This window comes from Hemitrygon akajei, chromosome 5 (genome assembly GCF_048418815.1).
Source record: "Hemitrygon akajei chromosome 5, sHemAka1.3, whole genome shotgun sequence".
Taxonomy (NCBI): domain Eukaryota; kingdom Metazoa; phylum Chordata; class Chondrichthyes; order Myliobatiformes; family Dasyatidae; genus Hemitrygon; species Hemitrygon akajei.
Window position 1 is genome coordinate 23,029,222 of NC_133128.1, and position 27,914 is coordinate 23,057,135.

General features: G+C 43.8%; 1 protein-coding gene across 1 annotated transcript in view; it reads left to right on the forward strand.

Annotated features, from left to right (window-relative positions):
• bace2 (beta-secretase 2) overlaps nucleotides 1-27,914 on the forward strand; it is a 65,379-nt gene that overhangs the window by 3,353 nt on the left and 34,112 nt on the right. Inside the window, exon 2 of the mRNA XM_073045009.1 lies at nucleotides 4,984-5,072. Within this exon, the coding sequence (XP_072901110.1) occupies nucleotides 4,984-5,072 (89 nt within the window). The remainder of the gene's footprint in view (nucleotides 1-4,983; nucleotides 5,073-27,914) is intronic.

The window sequence follows — 27,914 nt, forward strand, 5'->3', positions numbered from 1 at the left end:
ATCACCTCTGAAATTCTCACTTCAACTGCTCCCACCTTCCCTCCTCACCTGGCTTCACCTATTCACTGCCAGCTTGTATTTCCTCCCCTCACTCCACATTTTTATTCTGGCTTCCACCCTTTCCCTTTCCGTCCTGATGTAGGGTCTCGGCTGTTTATTTCTCTCCATAGACGCTGCCTGACCTGTTGAGTTTTTCCAGAATTGTGTGTGTTGCACCTGTGAAGTTTACATCTTGGAAGTTGAGCCCTGTGGTTCACTGAGACTCTGATGACCACGAAACTCCCATTTACACTAATCCCATTTTGTGTTTCATTTCTCTTCGCTGTCCCATCATTTCCCACCAGTGTCTGCCAGGCATCCACACACTGGGGTTAATTTACTATTTATTTACTACTTTGTTTTATTTAGAGATACAGCATAGTAACAGGCCCTTTCGGCCCAGTGGGCCCACACTGCCCAATTACATCCTGTGAGCAATTATCCTACTGCTCTGTAGGCCTTTGGAAGGGGCAAGTAAACCAGAGCACCCGGAGGAGTCCCGTGTGGGAGAATGTACAAACCCCCCACAGGCAGCCGCAGGAAGTGAACCTGGGTCGCTGGCACTGTAATAGCGTTAAAACACCGTGCTGTGCCTGAGCCAATTAACCTATCATCTTATATACCTTTGGGTTGTGGGAGGAAACCAAAGCACTTGGACAAACCACACGCATTCACAGGGAGAAAGTGAAAACTCCACACAGAGTGCATGGAAAGGCAAGGTTGCTAGAGTGGTGAAACAACAACTCTACTAGCTGTACAAGTGTCCCAAGCTACTGAGGGTTATACCGCATAGAAATTGGGCTGTTCGATCAAACTTGCCCTTGCCAACCAAGGTACTCACCCTGAGGTAGTCCCATTTGCCTGTGTTTGGTCCAGATTGCTCTAAACCTTTCCTCTTCATGTACCTGACCAAATATATTTTAAATTATACTTGCCCCAAAAACTTCCATATACCCCCTGCCCTCTACAATGGAAAAAGTTATACCACTGGTTTCTTTAAATCTTGCCCCTGTCACTTTAAACCTGTGCACTCCAGTTTCGAACTCCCCAAATCTGGGAAACAAGTCTGCTGACTATTCACCTCATCTATACTGCTCACAAGTTTAATAAAACTCCATAAGGTCACCACTCAGCTTCTTATATGCTCTACGAGAGAAAAGCCCTACCTTTTCAGTCTCTCCTTATAACTCAAGCTCTCCATTCCTAGTAATTTATTCGTAAATCATTTCTTTTTGCACCAGTTCCTTTCTGTTCTCTTTTTAATGCTTTTTTTTTGGTATACGTGTGCTGCGTCTCACATTTGTGCTCACTGTAATGTTAATCAGATTTCATTTTTGATAATACTGTGATCCGATGGTATTTAGCATGCTGGCATTTTCCTGTGTGACTGTCTGATTGCTCTCCTGTGAAGTATCTCAGTATGTTTTAATACATTAGACACAATAGGAGTGCGACTTGACTGAAATGTATATTTTAACTAAAGCTGAATGATTCTTATGTTTAATTATGGACACATTGACACAGGAAACAAGTCTGCAGCAGCGTGTTCTCAAATTTATGGGGAACGACACAACGGGAAGTCAATTATACTGTAGTAGTACAATCTGTGTAATTCAACCAAGCCTTTCAGATATGTCTCTGAATTGCCTGTTTAAAATTTCCAATCGTCAGCTCTGTCCTCTGATTTTCTGTTTTCTTTATATTGTACAGAGCTTCTGTCCAATTTACAGACGTTATAAATTCAAGCCTTCAGGCCCTGAGCTTAAGATGAGAGCTTTACCAAATAAAAAGCACATTTTCAATACGTTTGCCTCACATGGCTCCTCATGAGTCAAGTGGGTGTCTTTCATGTGACTGGGATTTTCACAATGCACTTCTCAGATCCCGTTCCCAACTTTGCCTCCTACGAATAGAATCATTCTGTATAAAATATTTAAGCTGGTGGTTCTGTCAAAGTAACACCATATTTAAAGGAAACTGGAGCCTGTTTGCCCAAGGATTGATCTCCAGGTCTTTTGTACATTAGATAAGCTGCAAATTTCCTCAATCATTCCTCGATGAAAATAAGGTGCTGAATTTTCTTGGTACCAGAAGTCCAACTAATGAACTCAGAATTTTGTGTGCTGTCACAGAAGCCAGTGGTAAATGGCAGTGCTTTAATTGCATTAAAAAAGGCTCTGGCCCTATACCTCGTCCCATTTTTCTTGCATCCTCTGAAGAAGGACAGGACCTTGTATTATTTTTGACCTCAAGTTGTTTTGAAGCACGTTACAACAAGAGATTACTGACAAGGACCTGAGTTATAAGGAAAGATTAAACAGGTTAGGACTTAATTCCTTGGAACATAGAAGATTGAAGTATACAAAATGATGCGGTGTATTGATGGGGTAAATGCAAGCAGGCTTTTCCACAGAGGCTGGGTAGGATGACAAGTAGAGGTCATGGGTTAAGGGTGAAAAGTTTAAGGGGAAAATGAGGGGAAACTTCTCTACTCAGAGGGCCGTGAGAGTGTGGAGCAAGCTACCAGAACAAGTGGTGCATGTGAGCTCGATTTCAACATTTACGAGAAGTTTGGATAGGGACATGGATGGTAGGGGTATGGAGGGCCATGGTCCTATTGCAGGTTGAGGGAAGTAGGCAGTTTAAGTGGTTCAGCACAGACTAGATAGGTCAAAAGGCCTGTTTCCGTGCTGTGATTTTCTATGAGTCTGACTATCAAATCGAACTTGGTCACCATTGACTAGTTGGGCCAAAGGGCATGGTTCTACACTCGATGACTCTGGGGGATATATTATTCCTAAATTTATTTAGGGATGCAATGCAGAACAGGCCTTTCTGGCCCGACAAGCTGTGCTGCCCAGCAACCTACTGGCCTAATCGCAGAACAAATGACCAATTAACTTACTAACCAATATGTCTTTGGACAGTGGGAGAAAACTGGAGCACACGAAGGAAACACACTTAGTCATGGAAAGAACGTGCACACACCCTACAGACAGCGGACAAATTGAACTCTGAAGCTGTGATAGTGTCACGCTAACCGCCACACTACCATAGCAAGTGATCCTTCATGCCCACTCTAGAGGGTTTCCTTCAGAATAATGACTCAGAGTTTAGCTACAGTGCAGAACTCCTTGCTGGTACCTTGCGGTGTCAGCCCAGATTAAGCACTCAAGTCTACCAACTTTCATCGGATCTGAAATGTTGACTATTCCTCTTTCCACAGATCCTCAGTGCCCTGCTGAGATTTTCCAGCACCTTCTCTTTCTTTTGTCAGCATTAGATAAACTCGTTAGGGATTGCAAAGCAAAAGGAAACTGCAGATGCTGAATCAGGATCAGAAAGTGCAGGAAACAATCAGCTAAATGCTGAAGTGTAAGTAACCAGGAACAGGAATTAGCCAGTCAATCCCTTGGCCAATTCTTTTGTGCAGTAAGAACATGGCTGATATGGTGTCAACATCATATCCTGGACTCTTACAGTTTAATTGTCTACCAATCTCCATTTTAAATAGATTAAATGACTTAGTCTCTGATCTTCTTGAATCAATAAAGTTCAAAGATTCACAACCCTCTGACGGATGAGATTTCTTCAAACCCCTTCATCATCTCATATATTTGAATATTTCTTCTAAACTCCAATAAGTAAAAACTCAGCCTACACAACTCTCCTTCATTCATTACCAGTAATCAGCATGATTGCCTGCAATGCAAGTGTGTGTTTCCTTAGAGATGAAGACCAAAACTGAAATGTTTAAATACGGGGATGACAAAATGTGCCTTCTTTTATATCCGGCTTGTTACGTACACCTCCCCAGATACCTTATGAGGTAACTGTAGCCTTCAGCCAGGGGCAGATGTCATCAGGTGGTTCCCAACTTTCACGGAGTGTTTCAACCTTAACCACGACGCTCTCCAGTTGGTGGGCCGGCAGTGGTGGCCAAATCACTTCCCATCTGTTCCTGGCTTCCAGCTTCCCTCCTCTCGCCTGCTCCAAAACCAACAGGAGGCTCGTTCTGCCTCTTCCCCCATCCTACAAGCTGCTTGTTTTTTGTTCTTTTCATCCAGGACCAGAGCTGACAATAACCACCATGCTGATTTGGCTGGGAACCTCTGCCGCCGATAACTCCGTGCTATGATGGCCAACATTATATTACACCTAATCCCTTATCGTATCTTTGTACAAAGTTTTTGTTTCATGTGCTAGAACCCCCTTTTCTATTGCAGCGTTTCATAGTCTTACTCCATTTAAAATGTACTCATTTTTATATTCTTCCTTCCAAAGTGGAAATCTCCCATATTTCCACATACTCTACCTACCAACATTTTGCAAAGGGTCTTTAGGGCATGGGTCAAAGTTGTAGTGGGGCAGGAATCCATGGTCATTATGAGTCATTTTGAAATTGACTGCACTTGATTGATGCCGTAAAGCAGGACGATCTTACAAAGAAATCCAATCCTGGACTGAGAGATGATAATCCGATGTTCAAAGGTAGCATACAGGCCCAGGGGGAGTGATGCCAGAGAACTAGTGCTCAACCTGTGTGGAGTCGTTCAAGGTCAAGTTTAATTGTTTTTCAACCATGCACAGCCAAATGAAACATTTCACTGCCTCATCAGCAGGTTGAAATCTGGGACTGGTCTAAAGTGTTCTGCAAGTTCAGCGGGGCATAGTGTAGGTTAAGCGAGTAGTGACGTTGAGATGGTCAGCAATACATTAGCAGTTGGCGATCATCAGATTTATGGAAGGGTGTAGGTGAACTGGGAATTCTCAGCGCAGGGAATAATCTTTTCTGTAACCAATTTGAAGGCAGCAGTGAAGGAGGAATTTTGGTTACTGCTTCTTCAGGAGGTTGCAGACTGTACTAAGGTGTTAAGCTCACCCGATGACTTTACTTCCTCTTTTCTCTTGCAGTAATGTTTGCCGTGTCTCCTTCACTTACAGATGAACGTGCTGGTTGACACAGGGAGCAGTAACTTTGCGGTGGCTGGGGCACCGTCTAGCAACGTGGCGACCTACTTCAACCCACAACGGTGAGCGCGTGTAGGGGGAGGGTGGGAGCGGCACGGTAAACCATTGAGGATGGCATGTAACGTGGCAGTTTGCGTAACACTTCACAGTGCCAGTGATCAGATTTTAATTCCCGACACTGTCTGAAAGGCATTAATTTGTGTGATTTTCCTATGACCTCATGGTTCCGGTTTCCTCCCACATACCAAAGACATACAGATGAGTAAGTTTTGGATGTGCTATGTTGGTGCTGGAAACATGGCTGCCCCAAGCACATTCTTGGCCTGTGGTGGTCATTGACATAATTGTCACATTTCACGGTGCATTTCGATGTACAATGTGACAAATGAAGCGAATCTTGTGTCCAGAGTGAGGGAAGGGTCCGTGCAAATACTGTTTTGGAAATTGTTGGTTTGCTATGAAGCCAGTAGTCTTGTGTAAGGAGATTGCATAACTTGGGGTAATGACCTCTTTGTGACTTTGTAGAGCTCTTGTTCATGTAGAGCTATGCAGTTGGGCTTGATGTAGTAAAGACTGACAAATAGGGATATGGTGAAAGAGAGGAAACCAGCAAGCTTGCAGTTACGTGGAGCTTTCAAGTCAAATGTCCCAGCCACTCTGAAACGGCATTAGCCATTAGGTAGATGAACATAGCTACCAATGAGCACCCTTACAACAAACAATCATTTCATTGGTGCTGCTGATTTTTCTTTGAGTGTAAACCCCTGTGTTGAACACTGGGAGGATCCACATTGCTTCATCATCTTTGCCTGCTGTCCTGAGGCTGTTAAACTACACCAGTGCCTCTGCTTCCTGATCTGTACGCAGAGCGGTGGCATTATATCACTATACGCGCTAACCAGAAGCCGTGGATGACCGCGGAGGTGCAGGCGCTGCTGAGGTCCCGCGACTCCGCCTTCAGAGCAGGCGACAAGGCAGCTCTAACAATAGCGAGGGCCAAACTGTCCCGAGCCAGCAGAAAGGCAAAGCGTGCACACGCCCAGCAAATCCACAGCCACTTCCAGGACATTGGCGACACGCGGCGCATGTGGAAGGGCATTCAGGACATCACCAATTACAGCACAACATCACCTGACTGTGCAGGTGATGCCTCCCTCCCAGATGCCCTGAATAACTTCTACGCCCGGTTTGAGGCGGAAAATGACATGGCGGCGAGGAAGTCCACCCCTCCTACAAATGACCAGGTGCTGTGTCTCTTCGTGGCCGACGTGAGAAGAACCCTGTGCAGGGTCAACCCATGGAAGGTGCTGAACCAGACAACATCCCTGGTAGAGTGCTCAGAGGATGTGCAGACCAGCTAGCGGATGTTCTCACTGACATCTTCAACATCTCCCTGAGCAACGCCACCATTCCAACGTGCTTCAAGGCCACCACCATTGTCCCCGTGCCGAAGAAGTCTTCAGTGTCCTGCCTAAATGACTACTGTCCCATTGCACTCACATCCATCATCATGAAGTGTTTCGAGAGGCTCGTCATGAGGCACATCAAGACCCTGCTGCCCCCCTCACTGGACCCCTGCAGTTTGCATACCATCCAAGCCGCTCAACAGATGATGCCATTGCCATCACCCTCCACCTGGCCCTAACCCACCTGGACAAAAAGGACACATACGTTCGGATGCTGTTCATAGACTTTAGTTCAGCATTCAACACAATCATCCCTCAGAAACTGATTGGAAAGCTGAGCCTACTGGGCCTGACCACCTCCCTCTGCAGCTGGATCCTAGACTTCTTGACTGGGAGATCTCAGTGTGTCAGTCTGGATTGGGAGCAGCATCTCCAACACCATCACACAGAGCACGGGGTCTCCCCAGGGCTGTGTGCTCAGTCCACTGCTGTTCACTCTGCTGACCCACGATTGTGCTGCAACACACAGCTCGAACCACATCATCAAGTTCGCCGATGACACAACCATGGTGGGTCTCATCAGCAAGAACGACGAGTCAGCTTACAGAGAGGAGGTGCAGCGGCTAACGGACTGGTGCAGAGCCAGCAACCTGTCTCATAATGTGAACAAAACAAAAAAGAGATGGTTGTTGACTTCAGGAGGGCACAGAGCGACCACCCCCCGCTGAACATCGACGGCTCCTTGGTAGAGATCGTAAAGAGCACCAAATTTCTTGGTGTTCACCTGACGGAGAATCTCACCTGGTCCCTCAACACCAGCTCCGTAGCAAAGAAAGCCCAGCAGCGTCTCTACTTTTTGCGAAGGCTGAGGAAAGTCCTCCTCCCACCCCCCATCCTCATCACATTCTACAGGGGTTGTATTGAGAGCATCCTGAGCAGCTGCATCACTGCCTGGTTCGGAAATTGCACCATCTCAGATCGCAAGACCCTGCAGCGGATAGTGAGGTCAGCTGAGAAGATCATCAGGGTCTCTCTTCCCGCCATCACGGACATTTACGCTACACCCTGCATCCGCAAAGGAAACAGCATTATGAAGGACCCCACACACCCCTCATACAATCTCTTCTCCCTCCTGCCGTCTGGGAAAAGGCTCCGAAGCATTCAGGCTCTCACGACCAGACTATGTAACAGTTTCTTCCCTCAAGCCATCAGACTCCTCAATACCTGAAGCCTGGACTGACACCTTGCCCTATTGTCCTGTTTATTATTTATTGTAATGCCTGCACTGTTTTTGTGCACTTTATGCAGTCCTGTGTAGGTCTGTAGTCTAGTGTAGCTTTCTCTGTGTTGTTTTTTTTACGTAGTTCAGTCTAGTTTTTTGTACTGTGTCATGTAACACCATGGTCCTGAAAAACGTTGTCTGACCCGGATATGGGCCGTACCTTCCAAATATCTGGACCTGACTTGCACTACCGTACTTTCCCTTTTCTATTTTCTAATTAATTTAAATTTTTATTATATTTACTTCGATTTGTACTTCAGGGAGCACGAAGCACAGAAACAAATATCACTGTGATGATTGTACGCTCTAGTATCAATTGTTTGGTGACAGTAAAGTATTTGTATTTGTCATTTTTACTATGTACTGTACCAGCAGTTATGGTCGAAATGACAGTAAAAGTGACTTGACTTGACTTGACTTGATTGTTTGCTTCCACCCATTTGTTCCTTCATTATGAAGAGGATGCCTTTCAAGGACACGGCCAGATAATGAGTTCATGTCACTGGTACAGGCTTTGGACAAGGATCGGCTGGTTCAGAAAAGGCTGGGCTGTTGTCACTGAAGTGTAAAAGGGCCTATGGAACCGAGGAGAGTGTATACACTCAGAGTTAGGTGCACCTGCTTGCTAAAGCAAATACCTAATCAGCCAATCATGTGGCTACAACACAGTGCATGCAGACATGATCAAAGGTTTCATTTGTTGTTCAGACCAAACATCAGAATGGTGTAGGAATGTGATTTACGACGGGTGATTGATAATTTTGTGGCCTGGGGTAGAAGGAGTCAATTTTAGAAAACCTACCACATTTAATTTTCAACATAGTCCCCTCCTACATTTACACACTTAGTCCAGCGGTCATGGAGCATATGGATCTTGGACCTCCAGAAAGTGTTCACAGCACGGGTGGTTGCTAAGTTCGTGGCCTAAGGTAGAAAGATGACACAAAGCTGGGTGGCAGTGTGAAATATCAGGAGGATGTTATGAGAATGCAGGGTGACTTGGACAGGTTGGGTGAGTGGGCAGATGTATGGCAGATGCAGTTTAATGAGGTTATCCACTTTGGTGGCAAGAACAGGAAGGCAGATTACTATCTAAATGGATTCAAGTTAGGAAAGGGAGAAGTACAACGAGATCTAGGTGTTCTTGTACATCAGACAATGAAAGCAAGCATGCAGGTACAGCAGGCAGTGAAGAAAGCTAATGGCATGCTGGCCTTTATAACAAGAGGAATTGAGTATAGGAGTAAAGAGGTCCTTCTGCAGCTGTACAGGGCCCTGGTGAGACCCCACCTGGAGTATTGTGTGCAGTTTTGGTCTCCAAATTTGAGGAAGGACATTCTTGCTATTGAGGGAGTGCAGCGTAGGTTCACAAGGTTAATTCCCGGAATGGCAGGACTGTCATATGTTGAAAGATTGGAGCGACTGGGCTTGTATACATTGGAATTTAGAAGGATGAGAGGGGATCTGATTGAAACATATAAGATTATTAAGGGATTGGATACGCTGGAGGCAGGAAGCATGTTCCCACTGATGGGTGAGTCCAGAACTAGAGGCCACAGTTTAAGAATAAGGGGTAGGCCATTTAGAACAGAGATGCGGAAAAACTTTTTCACCCAGAGAGTGGTGGATACGTGGAATGCTCTGCCCCAGAAGGCAGTGGAGGCCAAGTCTCTAGATGCATTCAGGAGAGAGTTAGATAGAGCTCTTATAGATAGCGGGGTCATGGGATATAGGGAGAGGGCAGGAACGGGGTACTGATTGTGTATGATCAGCCATGATCACAGTGAATGGTGGTGCTGGCTAGAAGGGCCGAATGGCCTACTCCTGCACCTACTGTCTATTGTCTATTGAAAGAGATGAGTTATACAGCTCTCTTTACACGCACATGCAATTCAACTCTTTGAGTGATTATGCAGAAAGTTTCAAGTTAATAATATAACTCATCAGGGGTAATAAGTTCATGGCCTAAGGTAGAAGGAGATGAGTTATTAACTTCAGACTTTCTTCTGAAAGTGTTGATCTGGAAATTTATGCATGACAGTCTCTAGGGTTTACAGGGAATGGTGTGAAAGACAAAAAAAAATCCACTGAGCAGCAGTTCTGTGGGCAAAAAAGTAAGCCCTGTAAATGAGAGAGGTCAGAGGAGAACGGCCAGATTGGTTCAAGCTAACAGGAAGGTGACGGAAACTCACATAACGGTGTTATAACAGTGGTGGGCAGAAGAAGATCTCTGAATGCACAACACATCAAACCTTGAAGTGGATGGGTTACAGCAGCGGGGGATCACGCCAGGTTCCACTTCTGTACCGAATAAAGTGACCACTGATTATATGTATCTGAGAAGATTGTATAGAAAAATCAACTTTTGTTAGATCCTTGATTCCTTTAGGGGTCTAACTGAATTGTCACCACTCTTGTATCGTTTGGGGGTTATAACTCCAGGACGGTTTCAGCCTCATAGTTGCATGTTTTAATCCATGCCTGCTGGTCACAGAAGTGTGATAATTTGGCGAGTCCTGTTCACTTATTTATTGAGATAGGTCCTTCTGGCCCGCGTGAGCCGTGCAGCCCAGCAACCCCTGATTTAATCCAAGTTTAATCACAGGACAATTTACAATGACCAATTAATCTACCAACTGGTAGATATTTGTATTGTGGGAGGAAGCATACACAATTTACAAAGAGATCGTAAAAATTCCTTACAGCGGTGGGAATTGAAACCGGGTCACTGGTACTGTAAAGTACTGGTACTATGATAACATTGCTGGTTCTCCTGAATTATCGAATTATTGAATTTCCTCGAAATATGGGAAAGTAGCCTTCAGAAATCAAAGTATTGAATTAGTTAGGGTGTTAAGTTGAAGATATATCGGATGTTGATGAGGCTGAACGTGCAGTTCTGTGTGCAGTTCTAGTCACCCACCTACAGGAAAGTTACCAATAAGATTTTAAAGAGTGCAGAGAAAATTTACAAGGATGTAACTGAGACTTGAGGGACCGAGTTCTCAGGAAAGGTTGAATAGGTTTGGACTTTACTCCCTCAAGCACAGGAGAGTGAGGGGAGATTTGACAGAGGTATTCAGAATTGAGAGGTATGGATAGGGTGAATGCAAGCAGGCTTTTTCCACTGAGGTTGTGTGAGACTAGAACTGGAGGTCATGAGTTAAGGGTGGAAGGTGAAATGTGGAAGGGAAACAGGGGCGGAACTTCCTCATACAGAGTGTGGTGACGGTGTGCAATCACCTGCCAATGGATATGGTGCATGCAGGTTTGATTTCAGCATTTAAGCGAAACTTAGATGAGTACATGGATGGGAGAGGTATGGAAGGCTATAGTTCGGGTCAATGGGACAGGCAGATTAATGGTTCAGCACGGACTAGATGTACTGAAGGTCCTGTTTCTGTGGCATATTGTTCTGTGACTCTATGGTAATATGAAATAGGAACTACAAGAACACGTGCACGATTTACCAGTTTTTGTGACGCTGTGTGTTTATCACTTCATTATCTGTGTCCCAGTGGATGATAAATGATTCTGTTTTAAGTTGTATGACTTGAAGTACTGCTGTACATTTGTTGGATTTAAAGGATTTCAGTGATGGGTGTCCACTTAATATGTTCTGGCTCATTGGAAGAGAGCTATGACAATTTGATTCAGTACATTTTTTTCCTGGATGGTTAGATAATTCCTCCAGCCAGCCATGTGGTTTTGATTAACTGAAATATTTCAGAGAAGTTTGGAAGCAGACAATGCTAAAATGGAAGCAATGAAGTTCAGATGGTAGTGGAGTGAAACCCTTAATCCCAAACAACTATTCGACAATTCATTAGTTTATTTAAAGTGTTTAGTACCTGAACTAACAATCTCAGGCAGATTATTTTGTCAAAAACATTGAACCATTGAACAGGGAAAGAGTGAGAATTCCTCCAGATAATTGTATTCGGGATCTACAGAGGTCTGCATTTTAATCAAAGGAAGTGATGTTGATAACTCAGTAACCGTCCCAGGTCTTCATTACCACCTCACTGTGTCTCCTATGTGAGAGGAATTGTTAAATTAATTAGTACTCTGGAGAATTCCTCTCACCGAACAGAAATAACAGAATTCTGGACTTTCTTTTCAAAATGGCTTTTGTATTCTATAAGAATATTTTGCTGAATCTCTCCTTTTATATTCTATTTCAACTTTAGAGTTATGTATTTATATTGTTTTTGCACTAAAACAAAACCTTTTTTTCTGGTTTGGGTTACTAGTAGGATAGGCAAGGAGAAAGCATATGGATTTTTTTCTCCATCCCTAGTTTCTATTAGGCAGTATTTTAAAATTGAATATTTATTAAATAAATACTATTATATTATATGCTAGATATTATATATAGCATACGTACACAATGCTGGAAGAATTCAACAGGTCAGGCAGCATCCGTGAGAAAAGAGCAGCCAACGTTTCAGGCCGAGACCCTTCATCAGGAATTGGGGGGGGCGGGGAAGAGAGGGCCGAAGCCCAGTAATAGAGATGGGGAGAGGGTAGGGCCTAGAGGCGCCAGGTGGAGAACCAATCAGAGGAAAGATAAAGGGGGGAGGGGGAGGGGATAAGCATGAAAGAACTGTAGAGATAAAGAAAAGCAGAAAGTTGAAAGGGGAGAGAGACAGAGAGGGACCTGGGATAGGGGGAGAGGGAAATTGGAGAATTCAATGTTCATACCACCAGGCTGGAGGCTGCCCAGACGGTAGATGAGGTGTTGCTCCTCCAACCTGAGTTTGGCCTCATGGCAGTAGAGGAGCCCATGTATGGACATCTCTAGATGGGAATGAGAGGCAGAGTTGAAGTTGCCATGATGAGGCCAAACTCAGGTTGGAGGAGCAACACCTCATCTACCGTCTGGGCAGCCTCCAGCCTGGTGGTATGAACATTGAATTCTCCAATTTCCAGTAATTCCCTCCCCCTTCCCCTATCCCAGGTCCCTCTCTGCCTCTCTCCCCTTTCAACTTTCTGCTTCTTTATCTCTACAGTTCTTTCAAGCTTATCCCCTCCCCTCCCCCCTTTATCTTTCCTCTGATTGGTTTTCCACCTGGCGCCTCTAGGCCCTACCCCCTCCCCATCTCTATTACTGGGCTTCGGCCCGCTCTTCCCCCCCATTCCTGATGAAGGGTCTCGGCCCGAAACATTGGCTACTCTTTTCTCACGGATGCTGCCTGGCCTGCTGAGTTCTTCCAGCGTTGTGTACGTATTCTTTGATCCACAGCATCTGCAGTTGTATTTTTGTATTATATATAGCATGCGTGTATAAGGACTTGGGCCTCTGGTTATTAAATTGGTCGTCTAATGTGAACATAAAACTAAACTTGAAGTCTGGAGACAGAACAACTCTCAAAGCAGCCAGAAGAAATTTCACCTCAGGCATCAAAAGGGAAAAGACTGCCTACGCACAAAAAACTATCTGGAACACCTGTCCCATAATAATCCCCGGCGTATGTGCCTGGGCATCAAGAACATTACTGACTACATAACGAATGTTGGCGTAGACTGTACTAGAGCCACTCACTTGTGCTCAAAACAACTTTTATGCCTCCTTCGAGGCACGCTACGAGATGCCAGTCATGAAGCTAGCTCGTTGCTGGTGAGCAGCCACTGTCTATAACAGCAACAGGTGTGAGAAGGACTCTGCATACCAGCTTATTGATGTCTTCATGAACACCTTCAACACATCACTCATTCAGGCTGCTGTCCCCACATGCCACCATCACCCTCAGAAATGAATGACTACTGCCCAGTGGCACTGGCACCAATCATAACGAAATCATTTGAACGGCATACATCAAAAAAGCACCATCCCTGCTACGCTGTACGCTCACCAGAACCGCTCCAAAGCAGATGCCATAGCAGCTTTCATGCACCTGGCCCAGGCACGCCGAGAAAACAAGGGCACTTGTATCGTAATGCTGTTTCTGGATTTCACTTCCGCATTCAATACTATTGTCCCACAGAATTTGATGAGCAAACTTCTACTCTTTGGTCTAAATACACTAAGAAGCATCTGGTTGTGGGATTCCTAACCAGCAGACCTCAGACAGTCAGGATGCACAATCACTCCTCCCTCTTCATCATCCTCCACACAGGCTCCCCTCAGGGCTGTGTACTGAGCCAGCTGCTGTATACTCTGCTCTCACACGAGTGCCGGGCTAAGCATATGAGTAATCACATTGTCGAGTTTAGCGATGGCACAACAGCGGTGGGGCTCAACACCAACGATGACGAGACGGCCTACAGAGAGGAGGTGAGAGAGCTCGAGGCCTGGTGACAGGCAGATAACCTCTTGGAAAATGTCAACAAGACAAAGGAGGTTGTTACTGACTTGAGAACTCACATCACTCTTTACATCAGTGGCACAGTGTCTCTTCCACCTCAGGTGACTGAAGAAGTTCGGCATGAGCCCCCAGATCCTCAAGAACCTTCTACAGGGGCACCATTGAGAGCATCCCGACTGGCTGTATCACCGCCTGGAACGGGAACTGCACCAACCTTGATCGCTGGGCCCACAAAGGATGGTACAGACAGCCCATCACATTTGTGGATGTGAGGACATTTACAGCAGCAGGTGCAGAAAGAACTCCTGGAAGATCATCGGGGACACCACTCACCCCAACCGTAAACTGTTTCAGCTGCTTCTGTCTGGCAAACAGTACTGCAGCATTAAAGCCAGGACCACCAGGCTATGGGACAGCTTCTTTCTACAAGCCATTAGACTTGTAAATTCACTGTCTGTACATTGTGACGGAGTCATAACATAAAGATTTTTACTCCCTCTCGTTGTGGGATGGATGTAAGATTTAAATAAATTCAGTTCAAAATTCAGCAGTGGAAACTGTGAGCAGTTTCAAACTCCAGGGAGTGCACATCTTGCACAACCTCTCACGGTCCCAGAACATGTCCTGCGTAATCAAGAAACTCACCAATGCCTCTGCCTTGTGAGGAGGGAGGCTGAAGGAAGGTGGACTATGCACACCAACGCTCACCACATCCTAACAAGCTGCATTGCTGCATTGTACAGAAACTGCACTGTGGCGGGCAGACAGGCTCTACAACGGACAGATGGAACTGCCCAGCTTGTCACTGACGCCAGCCTACCTGCCATCAAGGATGGTGCCGGAAATAGGTGAGCAACATCATAAAGGACCCACACATCCTGCTCGTGGACTCTTTGTCCCATTCCTATCGAGGAAGAGGCTATGTAGCATCCACGCCAGGGCAAACGAACTCAAAAACAGTAAACTTTACCCAAGAAATAAAGCTGATCAACACCACCACCCACTAACCTACCACCACTGCACCTCCACCACCACTAATTTATCAATACTTGTTCGAGTCAACTTATATACAGGCACTTCCATACCTAGCAACGCTTCATGTGCATACATTCATTCTATGTACTTACCTATATTATGTATTTATATTAATTGTGTCTTTTTTTTTTGTTTTATTGTGCTGCATTTTGCATTCGGAGCATTATTCTCCTTTACACTTGTGTTTTAGAAATAATATTAACCAATCTTGAATCTCCAATTTCAGGGAAAATAAATTTTAGGCCAATTTCTGACACTGCAGTGTCCTGCAAGTCATTTTCTTTAAGGTAGTGGGCTGTTGAATGAAGAATATGAAGAACGTATTTGTTAAATGTCAGTTGTGGATCAGTGGGTGGCATTCCCACACTCGAGGTCAGGAAGTTGGCGGTTCGAATCCTTTGCCCTTGGTTTGTGGGCTGACAACACAAACAGGGCCTGATTGGCTCAGAGACTTCCTTTGGGTGCCGTAGCAGCTTGCTGTTTCTGTAAGCCTTCAAATCCTAACGTACATCAGGGTTTAAAATCTGTTTTGCACCCAACATGCGTTGGAAATGACCTTTCTGCACCGATTACGTTCTTCAGGAGTTGGACTACAGTCAGCAGAATTATCTGCTACTTCTCTTTCCCCCAGGGATGACATAGCACTTCTATGTTCACCTGTGATGTGGACAGGCTTTAATGACTTCAATAAACAGCACCTTGGTGCTAAAGATATCCCAAGACCCTGCTTTTATCACTTTGGATAAACAGACTCCCTTGGATTTCAGTCTTGAATTGTCCCAGTGTTCATTGCCTGTGTAGGAAAATAACTCCAGATATCTACAGCTTTTTAATTTAAAAAAAATTATTTTAGATTTTTATGACCTCCATTCTTGGTAATCATCTCACTGATTAGACTGTATTTCAGCAATGCAATGGAAACCTTAAGAATGATAAAAGTCAATTATATGATGCAGTTCTTTTCTTCTTTGAGAAGGATTGGAGGAGGTGGACTGGATAGCCTAGATAATTATCTTGCTGCCGTAAAATCTGCAAGCTTCCACCGAGGGGATGAAAATGATGTCCAGTGTTATATAAAATCTAGTTAAAGTAGATACTTGTGCTTCTTCCTCCTTTCTTCATTTATCAGTGCATTGACCCTTTCTCTAATCCCTTCTGGTGCTAATCTACGTTTTCTTCATGGTCCTTGGTTCGATTCCACTTAGTGTCAAATTCCACTTTAGCATTTAACCACTGCGTACCTAATGCAACTGTGACAGCCAATACTTCCCCACAACAATCCTCTATTTGATCACAGCCTCACAGGGACTTTCACTGTTAGGGTGGTTATTAGACAACCCTCACAGTTGTGGAATAGAGTTGCAGCAGTGGATTCCCCATCTCCACTGAGCCATGGATGACTTGAAAGTTAGTGAAGAATGACCAAGCCACTGGCAAGAAATAATTGATTACATTAAGGTGATACTCTTTTTTTTAAACTTAGTCCTCTCATCCTGCTGACCGGCCAGTTGTTCCTAGAATGGGTTTTATACATTGCCTTCAGGCAGGGTACTGCCATTCTGAAGAAAAGTCTTTTGCAGGACGAAACAAGAAAATGTCTGGTGATGTGCCAAGCACACCAATCCTATTTGCCTCTAGGTAACTGCTGTCATCGCAGACAGAAAGCAGGTTTCTTTGCACCACCAATTATGATTCATGATTGACATTTCTCTAACTATATTAATAGGAAGTTCAAAGATTACTTGGGTATGGTAGAATGCGTTTTGTTTGTTATCTGGGAGAGGTTGATATGGAAGACAAATTGCTATAAATTGAGTGAGGGAATATTACTTTAACATCACTAGCAAATGTGTAGATCTTGTCTTCAGTGTGCTAATTAAATGTTAGAAAGCAAGTTTAGATGTAGGTCATTGATCAGTGATTTACAATTTGAGATCAGCGTAACCTGCAAAGGCTTGTTTTATGCTTGAGTTGTGTTTTGACCCGGAGTTCCAGGGTGTGTATAAAAACAATCCTGTTGTATAAGGAAATATTTCTTGCTGCTCATTTGAATAGCTTGGCATTGTACAGCACCAAAGCTGGCTTGGCTAACCAGTGATACCAGCCTCTAAGCTCCTTCCTGTAAAAGGCGGGTGACTGAGGAAAGCTCAGACAGAGTTAGAAAGACTGGAAAGGACCAGGTCTGAGAGCTCGGTGCAGGGAGGGAGGAGAAAAGGGAATGTTCAAAGTTCAAAGTAAATTTCTTATCAAAATGCCTAGTGAACTGTATATCACCATATACTACCCTGAGATTCATTTTCTTGTGGGCATTCATAGTAGATGCAAGGAACCACAATGTAAAACTACACACAAAGATGGACAAATAACCGAAGTACAAAAGACCAAAAAAATATGCAAATACAAAAAAAATTAATAAATAATATTGAGAAGGTGAGTTGTAGAGTCCTTGAAAGTGAGTCTATGGGTTGCAGAGTTGAGGTGGTTGAAGTTATCCACACTGGTTCAGGAGTCTGTGGAGGGGTGAGAAGTGGAATACTGTAGGTTTCAAGTAAATGTGAGTGAGGAATAATTGGTGTTGCTGAACTGGCAACGCTAAGGGAATAAAAGTCAGGAGAATACCAGGAGAAAATTATTCCTGTACCAAGGGAAATGTTTGTAAAGGAGGGCTGATTAATAAGGACATAAAAGAAATAGGGCCTGACTGACAGACGCTTTGCAGGGCACAAATGCTCACAATGACCATTTGATTTTAATAAGTTTGGTACCTGAAATTTTATGTAAATCAAAAGCAGAAAGCTTTGTTTTTAATCCCTGGTTGAGGCCTGGATTTGCTCCCATTTGGCAGATGATCTGTATTCAAATCCAATGAAAGCAAGTAGGAGCTGGATGTATTAAACAGTGCACCATGAACCCCGCGTACAGGATACCTACTGACAATCCAGCTTGGTTTCTCTTCTCATCTCCACTGCCAAGCAGTAGGCATGGGGGATCACCATCATGAAGCATCCAAACTTGGAAGCCTTTTCAGAATTTAAACATGGGTTGCAAATAATACTGGCAGGATGACAATTTGTTGTCTTTTCCTTAATTGCCCCTTGACCTGAGTATTCTGTTAGACCCGGGGTTCCCAAACTCTTCCCAAGCCAGGGCCCCTTACCATTAACTGAAGGGTCTGTGGACCCCAGCTTGGGAATTGATGGGCAATGAAGAATCAGCAATATAGTTGTGGGGGTTGCCTTCATCAATGTTGGGGGAAACTTCCTGGAACGTGCAACTATCCCCCTCAAAGAACAGGTGAGGTTTATCACACTCTGAGCATCTTATTTATTCTTTTTAGAGATACAGCATGGAACAGGCCCTTCTGGCCCAAAGAGCCGTGCGGTCCAGCAACCCACCTATTTAACCCTAGCCTAACCACAGGATAATTTACAGTGACCAATTAACCTACTAACCGGGATATCTTTGGACTGTGGGAGGAAGCCGAAGCACCCAGAGGAAACCCACGCATCCTGAGGGGAACGAGTGACACTCCTTTCAGACGATGCCAGAAATGAACTCTGAGCTCCAGTGCTCTGAGCCATGATGGCATTTCACTAGCCATGACGCTACCATAGTGCCTCTGCGGAGGTTCAATGTGGAGCCGCTCACTTGTGCCATCTGCCACATGGGGATAGGTTTGTCCACCACATAGAGCCATCAGCAGTAGCAACACCTGGCAACTAGCCAGGAATCCATTGGAAATAAAAAAAACTACCCACTCTTTAATCATTTCCATGCCCTCTTTTCTACTTTTCTACTGCCTTCACCCTGCGACCCTCAAAGATGTGCAGGGTTAAAACCTGACTAAAATCTTTAAATGTTTTATTTTTTGTATTATGCCTTAATTGTACATTTCAGTCCTGCAGTGTTTCAAAATTAAACTGCACATGAGCCAAAAATAAATTAAACCAGTAGGTCCAAGGAGATAGGAATTTCCACAGAGCTGTCAGTGCTCCAAAGATTGATGAGAATTCATTAACCCAGTACAATGGCGCATGACGTTCACGGTATGGTGCAAGCTTGTAATGAGGACGCCGTACCGTGAACTCCATACTGTATTCCACAGACAGTATCTATTCTGGAAATGTAAAGTGGTGTCTGAGTTTAAGACTGTCTCAGTTTGCAGAAAGTTTGACCGAGAGACGCACAGTTTTCAGTAAGTTTGGCTTAAAGATGCACTGTATATATTTTGCTTGTTCTGCCTACTGAACATTATAACCAATTTCTAAGTTGCGAGTTCAAAGTAAATTTATTATCGAAGTATGTATATGTCACCATGTGCTGCTCTGAGATTCATTTTCTTGTGGGCATTCATAGTAAATACAAAGAGCCACAGTAGAATCAATGGAAAATCTACACACAAAGATGTACAATGTACAAAAAACAAAAGATTGTGCAAATACAAAGAGAAAAATAAAATAATAATAAATAATACTGAGAACAACTTGTAGAGTCCTTAAAAGTGAGTCCATAGGTTTTGGAATCAGTTCAGTGCTAGACTGAGTGAAGTTATCCACTCTTATCTAGAGAGTGACTCTCTCTCTCCAAGTAAATAACTACTCTGAAGTCTGTTCACCACCAACTCAGTATAAACCTTCCCCAAAAGAACTAGCGAATCTCCCAGCAAGGATGTTAGTCCCACTCAGAACAAAGTACAGCAATTTACAGGGCCCACCTTCTCCAAGGATGGTCCCAGGGATCCAGGAACTTAAGACCTTTCTCCTGCACCATCTTTTCCATCGTATATCAGGTAACCAATTCTTCTTTAACCATACTCACTAGCTCAGGGAACCAGAGCAATTCAGAGCATACGGCTTTTGGGATCTTGTTGTATAAACAGCGACCTGGCTCCCTAAACTCCTGTTGCAGGACCTCATCCCTTCTACTCCCTGCGTGTACCATGGCCTCTGGCTTTTCACCCTCTTTCTCCAGAATGTCCTGTAGCCAAACATCCTTAATCCTAGCACCGAGGAGGCAATGTGCCAACCCGGAGACAGGCAATGACTGAGATGAATTATGGAGGAAACTTATCTCAGTCTTTCATGTTTACCTGTATCTGTGAAGTCACATTTAGAGAAGCAAAGTGTTTGTGGTGGAATAATTCACTAATGAGAGTATTATGTGCTTTACATTTCCTTTGTTGTGATGTCTTTGGCATGGAAAGTATACTCAGTGGCCACTTTATTAGGTATACCTGTGCACCTGATCGTTAATGCACACCTGTAACTAACTAATCATGTGGCAGCAAGTCAATGTATAAAAGCAAGCAGACATGGTCAAGAGGTTTATTTGTTGTTCAAACCAAACATCAGAATGTTTGATCTGCGGTGCTTAAGGAGAGCTAGTCTGCCTCAGATATTGTTGGCCAACCTTTAATGATGTGCGATAGAGAGCGTGCTGACATATGGAGTGATAGTGTGGTATTGCAGCTGCAGCAAGTCAGTTCACAAAACACTCCAATGGGTGATTATGACAGCTCAGCACATCACTGGGACTCAAGTACCAGACCTGGAGACAATCTACAACTCTCGATGCCTACGGCACTGTTGTAACATCATTAAAGACCCATCCCATCCCAGACGCTATCCATCCAATATCCTGCCATCTGGTAGGAGATACAGAAACATCTTTGCCAAGACAGTAAGACTGTAAAACAGCTTCTTCCCAAGGGCTGTTGTGCAGCTCAATAATGCTGGTCCCCGGCTTCCCAATCACCTTTAAGTGTTATAGACTGTCGAAGTCACTTGTGTGTAAATACAGGATTTTTCTTCCTGAAGTTAAGCAGTAATGCATGTATTGTAAATATTTGTTTTGCACGGTGTTACGTACCCTGTAACTGGGTGTCTAACCAGCAGAGAAAGAAGAATCCGTTGGAGTCTGATGGTACTATATTCAAAAGTGTTTATCAGTAAAATAAGCAAATCAATACCAATAATGCAAATATATAGATAACACACGTTAGCAATAATAAACTTAAAAGTGTAGGAATAATAATAAGCAATAATAAACAAGCTCTATCGATGTCTAGGGGTAAATGAATTGTCATAGAATATAAAGTTCAGTTCAGTTCATGCGTGCTGAGGTAGATATGGTTGTTATGTTGTAATCGTCAGAGAGAGAGAGAGAGAGGGAGAGAGCGAGAAGTAACAGCTACAGCAGTCAAACCTTTCTTTGCGTTCTTGATCCGTCGTGTCGTAGTGGCCATTCAGTTATGACCCCTCTGTCCTTCAGCTAGACCGTTCTTCTGTGGTGGACTCGTCACTCTGGCATGAGTGGACACACACACAAGTCCCCACCGGCCCTGCTATAACACTGTGAGTTTAACTGACCAGTCTCCTGGTCCAGTCTCCGATGCCCCACACCATCCTGTGGGTTCCAGCACTCAGTCAGTGTCCACTAGTCTGTCTCCTGGTGTGTCTGAAGGGTGTCTCTCCAGACCTGACTTTTATCCCTACTCACAGGGTCTCAGCTATCAATCAATTTTGAATGACTGTCCATCCAACCAGCCCACTCCCACCGTCCACTGAGGAATGTTAATGAACAGGATGGTATAAGACAAATAACTCTCGCAGAAGTCAAAATACAGTAAATCACCAAGACTCTCTCCCCTCTCTTATCTGTAGCAGATGTTCTGGCATGTTTTCTTTTCATCTCTCTCTCTCATGAGCAGCATAGCAACAGCAATGGTTTGTGATTCTCCCGGGGGTGGGGTGGGGGGGGGCGATATGGGCAACTGTGCACCCTTCTGCCCATCAGAACTGTTCATCCTCCATAACAATGGACCGGAGTAGCAGTGAAACCTCGTTGTCTTGATTAATGACAATAACGTTCCATTCTATTCTAACGGAGAAGAAATGTGATCTTTCACTTTGACCGTGGAGTGATTGTGGGTGATAGATGGGGTGGTTTGAGTATCTCAGAATCTGCTGATCTGGGATTTTCACACAGAACAGTCTCTAGAGTTTGCAGAGAATGGTGCTAGAAACAAAAAGCATCCAGAGAGTAAACACGAGGAAATCTGCAGATGCTGGAAATTCGAACAACAACACACACAAAATGCTGGTGGAACGCAGCAGGCCAGGCAGCATCTATAGGGAGAAGCGCTGTCGACGTTTCGGTCTGAGACCCTTCGTCAGGACTAACCGAAAGGAAAGATAGTAAGAGATTTGGAAGTGGTGACAGTTCTGTGGGCGAAAATGCCTTGTTAGTAAGAGAGGTCAGAGGAGAATGGCCAGATTGGTTCAAGCTAACTGGAAGGTGACTGTAACACAACTAACCACGCATTACAAAAGTGGTATGCAGAGCAGCATCTCTGAGTGCGCAACCCATCAAACGTTGATGTGGATGCACTACAGCAGCAGCAGATCACACCGGGTTCCTCTCCTGTACCTAATAAAGTGGCCACTAAGTGTCATTCTGTCTGAAATGTTGGGCTTAGCGTTACTTATAATGTATTTTACAAAGTACAGGATTGAGAAGAACACTGTTCCCACAGTTCACCGTGACCTTGATGCTTTTTCCAGTAATACCCTCACATTACTTAAGTGGCTTTTACTTGGCTGCCGATTTCCACCTGTGATTCCCGCTTGGTATCATCGTAGTCACAATTCAAGATTATTTAATGTTATTTCCAGTACAAAGTGTAAAGCAGAGCGAAATAACTTGCTCCGAATCCAATGCAGCACCAAAAAAAAACACAATGAGATAAAAAATACGATAATAATTAAAGAAGCACAATTAATATAAATACAAAAGATTGCTTATATACACAGACTGTTTGTATATCCATAAGTTGACTGACATGAACTGTTAACATAATGGTGATTGGGGATATGGAGGGTTTGGTTTGCAGGTGGAGGTGTTGATCAGCCTTGCTACTTGGAGAAAGTAACTGATTTTGAATCTCTGCCCGAAAGGTTGACTGTACTCTTTTCTGTAGATGCTGCCTGACCTGCTGAGTTCCTCCAGCATTTTGCAGGTGTGTTGCTCGGAGTTCCAGCATCTGCAGATTTTCTCTTGTTTGTTTTTGAGTCTGGTGGTCCTGGCGTGGATGCGACGCAGCCTCCTCCATGTTGGGAGAGGGACAAACAGCCCGTGAGCTGGGTGGATGTATGTTATGTTGAATGATTATGATGAATGTATAACATCGCATTCACAAAAATTGCATTTATATATCTGTTAGGGCCACTCTGTCTCTAGTCAGTTTTTTTTCTGGCATTTATTTATTTATTGAGATACAGCATAGGACAGGCCCTTCCCGCCCTTCGAGCCACGCAGCCCAGCAACCCCCGATTTAACCCTAACCTTATCACTGGACTGTTTACAATGACCAATGGACATTTTAAGAGAAGTTTGACGGATACATGGATGGTAGGTGGATGGAGGGCTATGGTGGCGTAGGTCAATGGGAGTAGGCAGTTTTAATGGTTTCATCATGGACTAGATGGGCCGAAGGATTTGTTTACACCCTGTACTTCTCTTTGACTGTATCAACCAATACGTCTTTAGATGTGGGAGGAAACCATAACACCCGGAAGAAACCCACACTCATTAATGTACAGTGGTGGGAATGACCTCCATGTTGTTGTCTTCTTGTTTCTTCCCATCTCCATAACCTCTTCCAGGTCTAGCTGCACTAAAGATCTGTCCTCTGCATGTCTCAATGTCATTGCTCAGTCCTTGGGAACTGCCTAGATACCTTGGCCTCCCCTTTCAGTTCTGGAATTTGTTCTCTATAAACACCTCTGCTTTAAGTCTCTGGTGTGCCTATCTATCTCTAAATTCATTGATTTTCCTAATGAACCTATGTGTGACTCTCCCACATACTGCTGAAAACCTGTGAAGTGCCTGGGGCTGTCTCTGCCACATTGAAGGGTTATATAAAGCATACTGTTGTCAGTCATCAGCTATTTGGATAAACTTATTTTTATTTTCCTTTGTAGTGTTTCAAAATAATCTGAGTTTCTGTCTCCCTGATTATTCTGATGATTGTCACATTTTGGAAATTTAATCTAGTTATTTTTGTTTAAAGACAAAAAAGCATCAATCAGCTTAAAAATATCCATACCTGTGGTGGTTGTTTTACTTTGTCTCCAGCCTACAATTCTCATTTCACTAATCTCCGTTCCCTGCTTTACCTCTCTGGAGTTTGAGAGGCTCTTACTTCTCCGACAGCTGCTGCCACCTCAGGATACTGCAAAGTGCTGCACAGTCGTAAAGCCATGAGAAAGAGCAGCTTGAGTCGCCAATCTTACCTGTTGAGCCCATTCCACTATTCAATGAGATCATGGTTCTCTGATGGTGGTGTCTGAAAAGATGATGCTGTCCAAGTTGCATGCCATCTTGGACAATGTCTCCCATCCACTCCATAATGTACTGGTTAGGCACAGGAGTACATTCAGCCAGAGACTCATTCCACCGAGATGCAACACTGAGCATCATAGGAAGTCATTCCTGCCTGTGGCCATCAAACTTTACAACTCCTCCCTCAGAGTGTCAGACACCCTGAGCCAATAGGCTGGTCCTGGACTTATTTCCACTTAGCATGATTAATTTATTATTATTTAATTATTTATGGTTTTATATTGCTATATTTCTACACTATTCTTGGTTGGTGCGACTGTAATGAAACCCAGTTTCCCTCGGGACCAATAAAGTATGTCTGTCTGTCTGTCTGGTTCATCCGGCCATGGACTCAGCTAATTATTTTGATGTGTCACCAAGTATTTAATGCTTGAGTATAATTTTTCCTGGCAAACTCTTTGTACTGTAATGACCAGAATAGCCAATATGTGTGTGTGTGCTCTTTTAAGTTTTGTACTACTGGTATGGTTCTCCCAGCTGACAGTTACATTTATTGTCAGGTCAGGGAGTTTTCTGTAGTGCATTTCATTTTTCGGCAGTATTTGAGTAATAGTGTAAATGTGTTGTTTGATTAAGCATTTGTTGTTTATTGACATAATTCAATAAGAAGTATGTGAAAGAGATTCTGTACATCATTACTCCTCCATGTCATATATTGTCACCTCACTAAAGAAAAACTAATCAGGCAAGTTTCCCAGCTCCTGGCTTCTTTTCTAAGAAGTTTCTGGAGCTACCAAACATCACAATTCTTAGGTTTTTTTTTGCTGATGTGAAGGACTAGCAATAGATTTAATTAGACTAGTGGCAATATTGACCAAGATAAAGGGGGTGAAATTGGTCGACCTTGTTGAGTTCAATGCTTTTTCTGTCTCTGTGGCATTTAAATTATTGTTTCAACACCTCTGTTTATGGAGCAGAGAGAAAAGGCCTAAGATGAGAGGGGAAAATGTCCTGGGACATTTTTCCATATGAAGGGCAGCATCTCTGTGGGTTGAACTGCCAGAGGAAGTGGTTGAGGCTGGTACAATAGGAACCTGGACAGGTGCATGGTTTGGAAAAGTTGAGAATGTTATGGGCCAAACACTCGGAAATGGGCCTAGCTTGAATGGTGCATCTTGGTCAGCAAGGGCCAGCTAGGCCAAAGCACCTGCTTTCATGCCATGAGCCCATCTTATGTTGGGGAGACTTGGGGAAATCTTAACTTAATGAATTATTGCAGTAATGGAGAGGTGAAAGACACTCTATAATGTTAATACCCTGCCCCTCTATGTCAGCGATATTGTTTGAGAAATAATTTTGGCATGGTGGAACATCAACAACCTCCTGGCTCCTCACAAATAGGCCTTGGGATTCTTTACATTGGCGATGCTGGATTAGTATGTAGAATTGTTATTTATCTTGTAGCTTAACTTTGCCATGCTTGTATTTCACCAATATCGTCAACATACGTACACGTTCAGTGAATTTTCCAGTAGATACGGTACAATCGCTTCTGTACTTTTCAGTTGCAGATGTCATGCCACTTGAAACTGGCTATTTAATAGGTTAATTGTTATCACTGGGATGTTGTTACCCCTAGTCTGAGTATGAGATGACCATGACTTCTTTTTCCATTGTCTTTGTTCTCTCAGCTTGTCTGTTCATTTTCTGCTCTTATAACACTTAATGAAATGATCATAAGCAATGAGTTCCATGTCTCACTTTTGACTTCTGAAGAACCTTTGGATCGTAAACACATTAGGATCCAACAGAGAGCCGGCAAGTTTTCAGTTTAATGTCCTCTCAAACAGACTGTGGAATATCAGCCTAGATTATGTGTTCAAGTCTTCATAGGAGACCGAGTGTAGCGTATCATTGCTGATGATACTAAATTGAGTGGAAAAGCAAGTTCTGCAGAAGATGAGGGAAGTGGGCAAGTGACTGGCAGATGGAATACAATGTTGGTAGATGCGAAGTTATCCACTTTGGAAGGAAAAATGAAAGATCAGATTATTATTTAAATGTTAAAAATTGCAGCATGCTGCTGTGCGGAGGGACTTGGGAGTGCTTGTGCGTGAATCACAAAAGGTTGGTTTGCAGGTGCAGCAGGCCATCAAGAAGGTAAGTGGAATGTTGACCGTCATTACTAGGGGGACTGAATTTAAGAGCAGGGAGGTTATGCTGCAATTGTGCAGGGTACAGGTGAGGCTGCATCTGGAGTACTGTGTGCAGTTCTGGTCTCCTTACCTGAGGAACGATATACTGGCTTTGGAGGCAGTGCAGAGGAGGTTCACCAGGTTGATTCCAGAGATGATGGGGTTAGACTATGAAGAGAGATCAAGTCACTTGGGATGAGAGGAAATCTTAGAGAATCATATAAAATTATGAAACGGATAGATAAGATAGAGGCAGGAAAGTTGTTTCCACTGGTAGGTGAGACTAGAACTAGGGGACATAGCCTCAAGATTTGGGGGAGTAGATTTAGAACGGAGATAAGGAGGAACTGCTTTTCCCAGAGAGTGGTGAATCTGTTGAATTCTTTGCCCAATGAAGCAACAGAGGCTTCAGTAAATATATTTAGGACAAGATTGGATAGATTTTTGCATTGTAGAGGAATTAAGGGTTATGGGGAAAAGGTGGAGATGAGTCCATGGGCAGATCAGCCACGATCTTATTGAATTGCGAGTAGGCTTGACGGGCCAGATGGCCGACTCCTGCTCTTATTTCTTATGATGTTATGAGAGGGACTTGAACCCAGAGTCATAGAAAAGTACAGCACCTTTGGCCCCTCTAGTCCGTGCTGAGCCATTTAACCTGCCTACTCCCATCGAATCATAGCCCTCCATGCCCCTACCATCCTTGTAGATAGATAGATAGATACTTTATTCATCCCCATGGGGAAATTCAACTTTTTTTCCAATGTCCCATACACTTGTTGTAGCAAAACTAATAACATACAATACTTAACTCAGTAAAAAAATATGATATGCATCTAAATCACTATCTCAAAAAGCATTAATAATAGCTTTTAAAAAGTTCTTAAGTCCTGGCGGTAGAATTGTAAAGCCTAATGGCATTGGGGAGTATTGACCTCTTCATCCTGTCTGAGGAGCATTGCATCGATAGTAACCTGTCGCTGAAACTGCTTCTCTGTCTCTGGATGGTGCTATGTAGAGGATGTTCAGAGTTATCCATAATTGACCGTAGCCTACTCAGCGCCCTTCGCTCAGCTACCGATGTTAAACTCTCCAGTACTTTGCCCACGACAGAGCCCGCCTTCCTTACCAGCTTATTAAGACGTGAGGCGTCCCTCTTCTTAATGCTTCCTCCCCAACACGCCACCACATGTACCTGTCTAACTTCTATTAGATGTTGAAATAGAGCTCGCATGCAGCACTTGCTCTGGCAGCTCGTTCCACACTCTAGTTTCCCTTCATGGTCCCCTTAAACTTTTCACCTTTCTCTCATAACCAACTCACTAAGCTACAAACT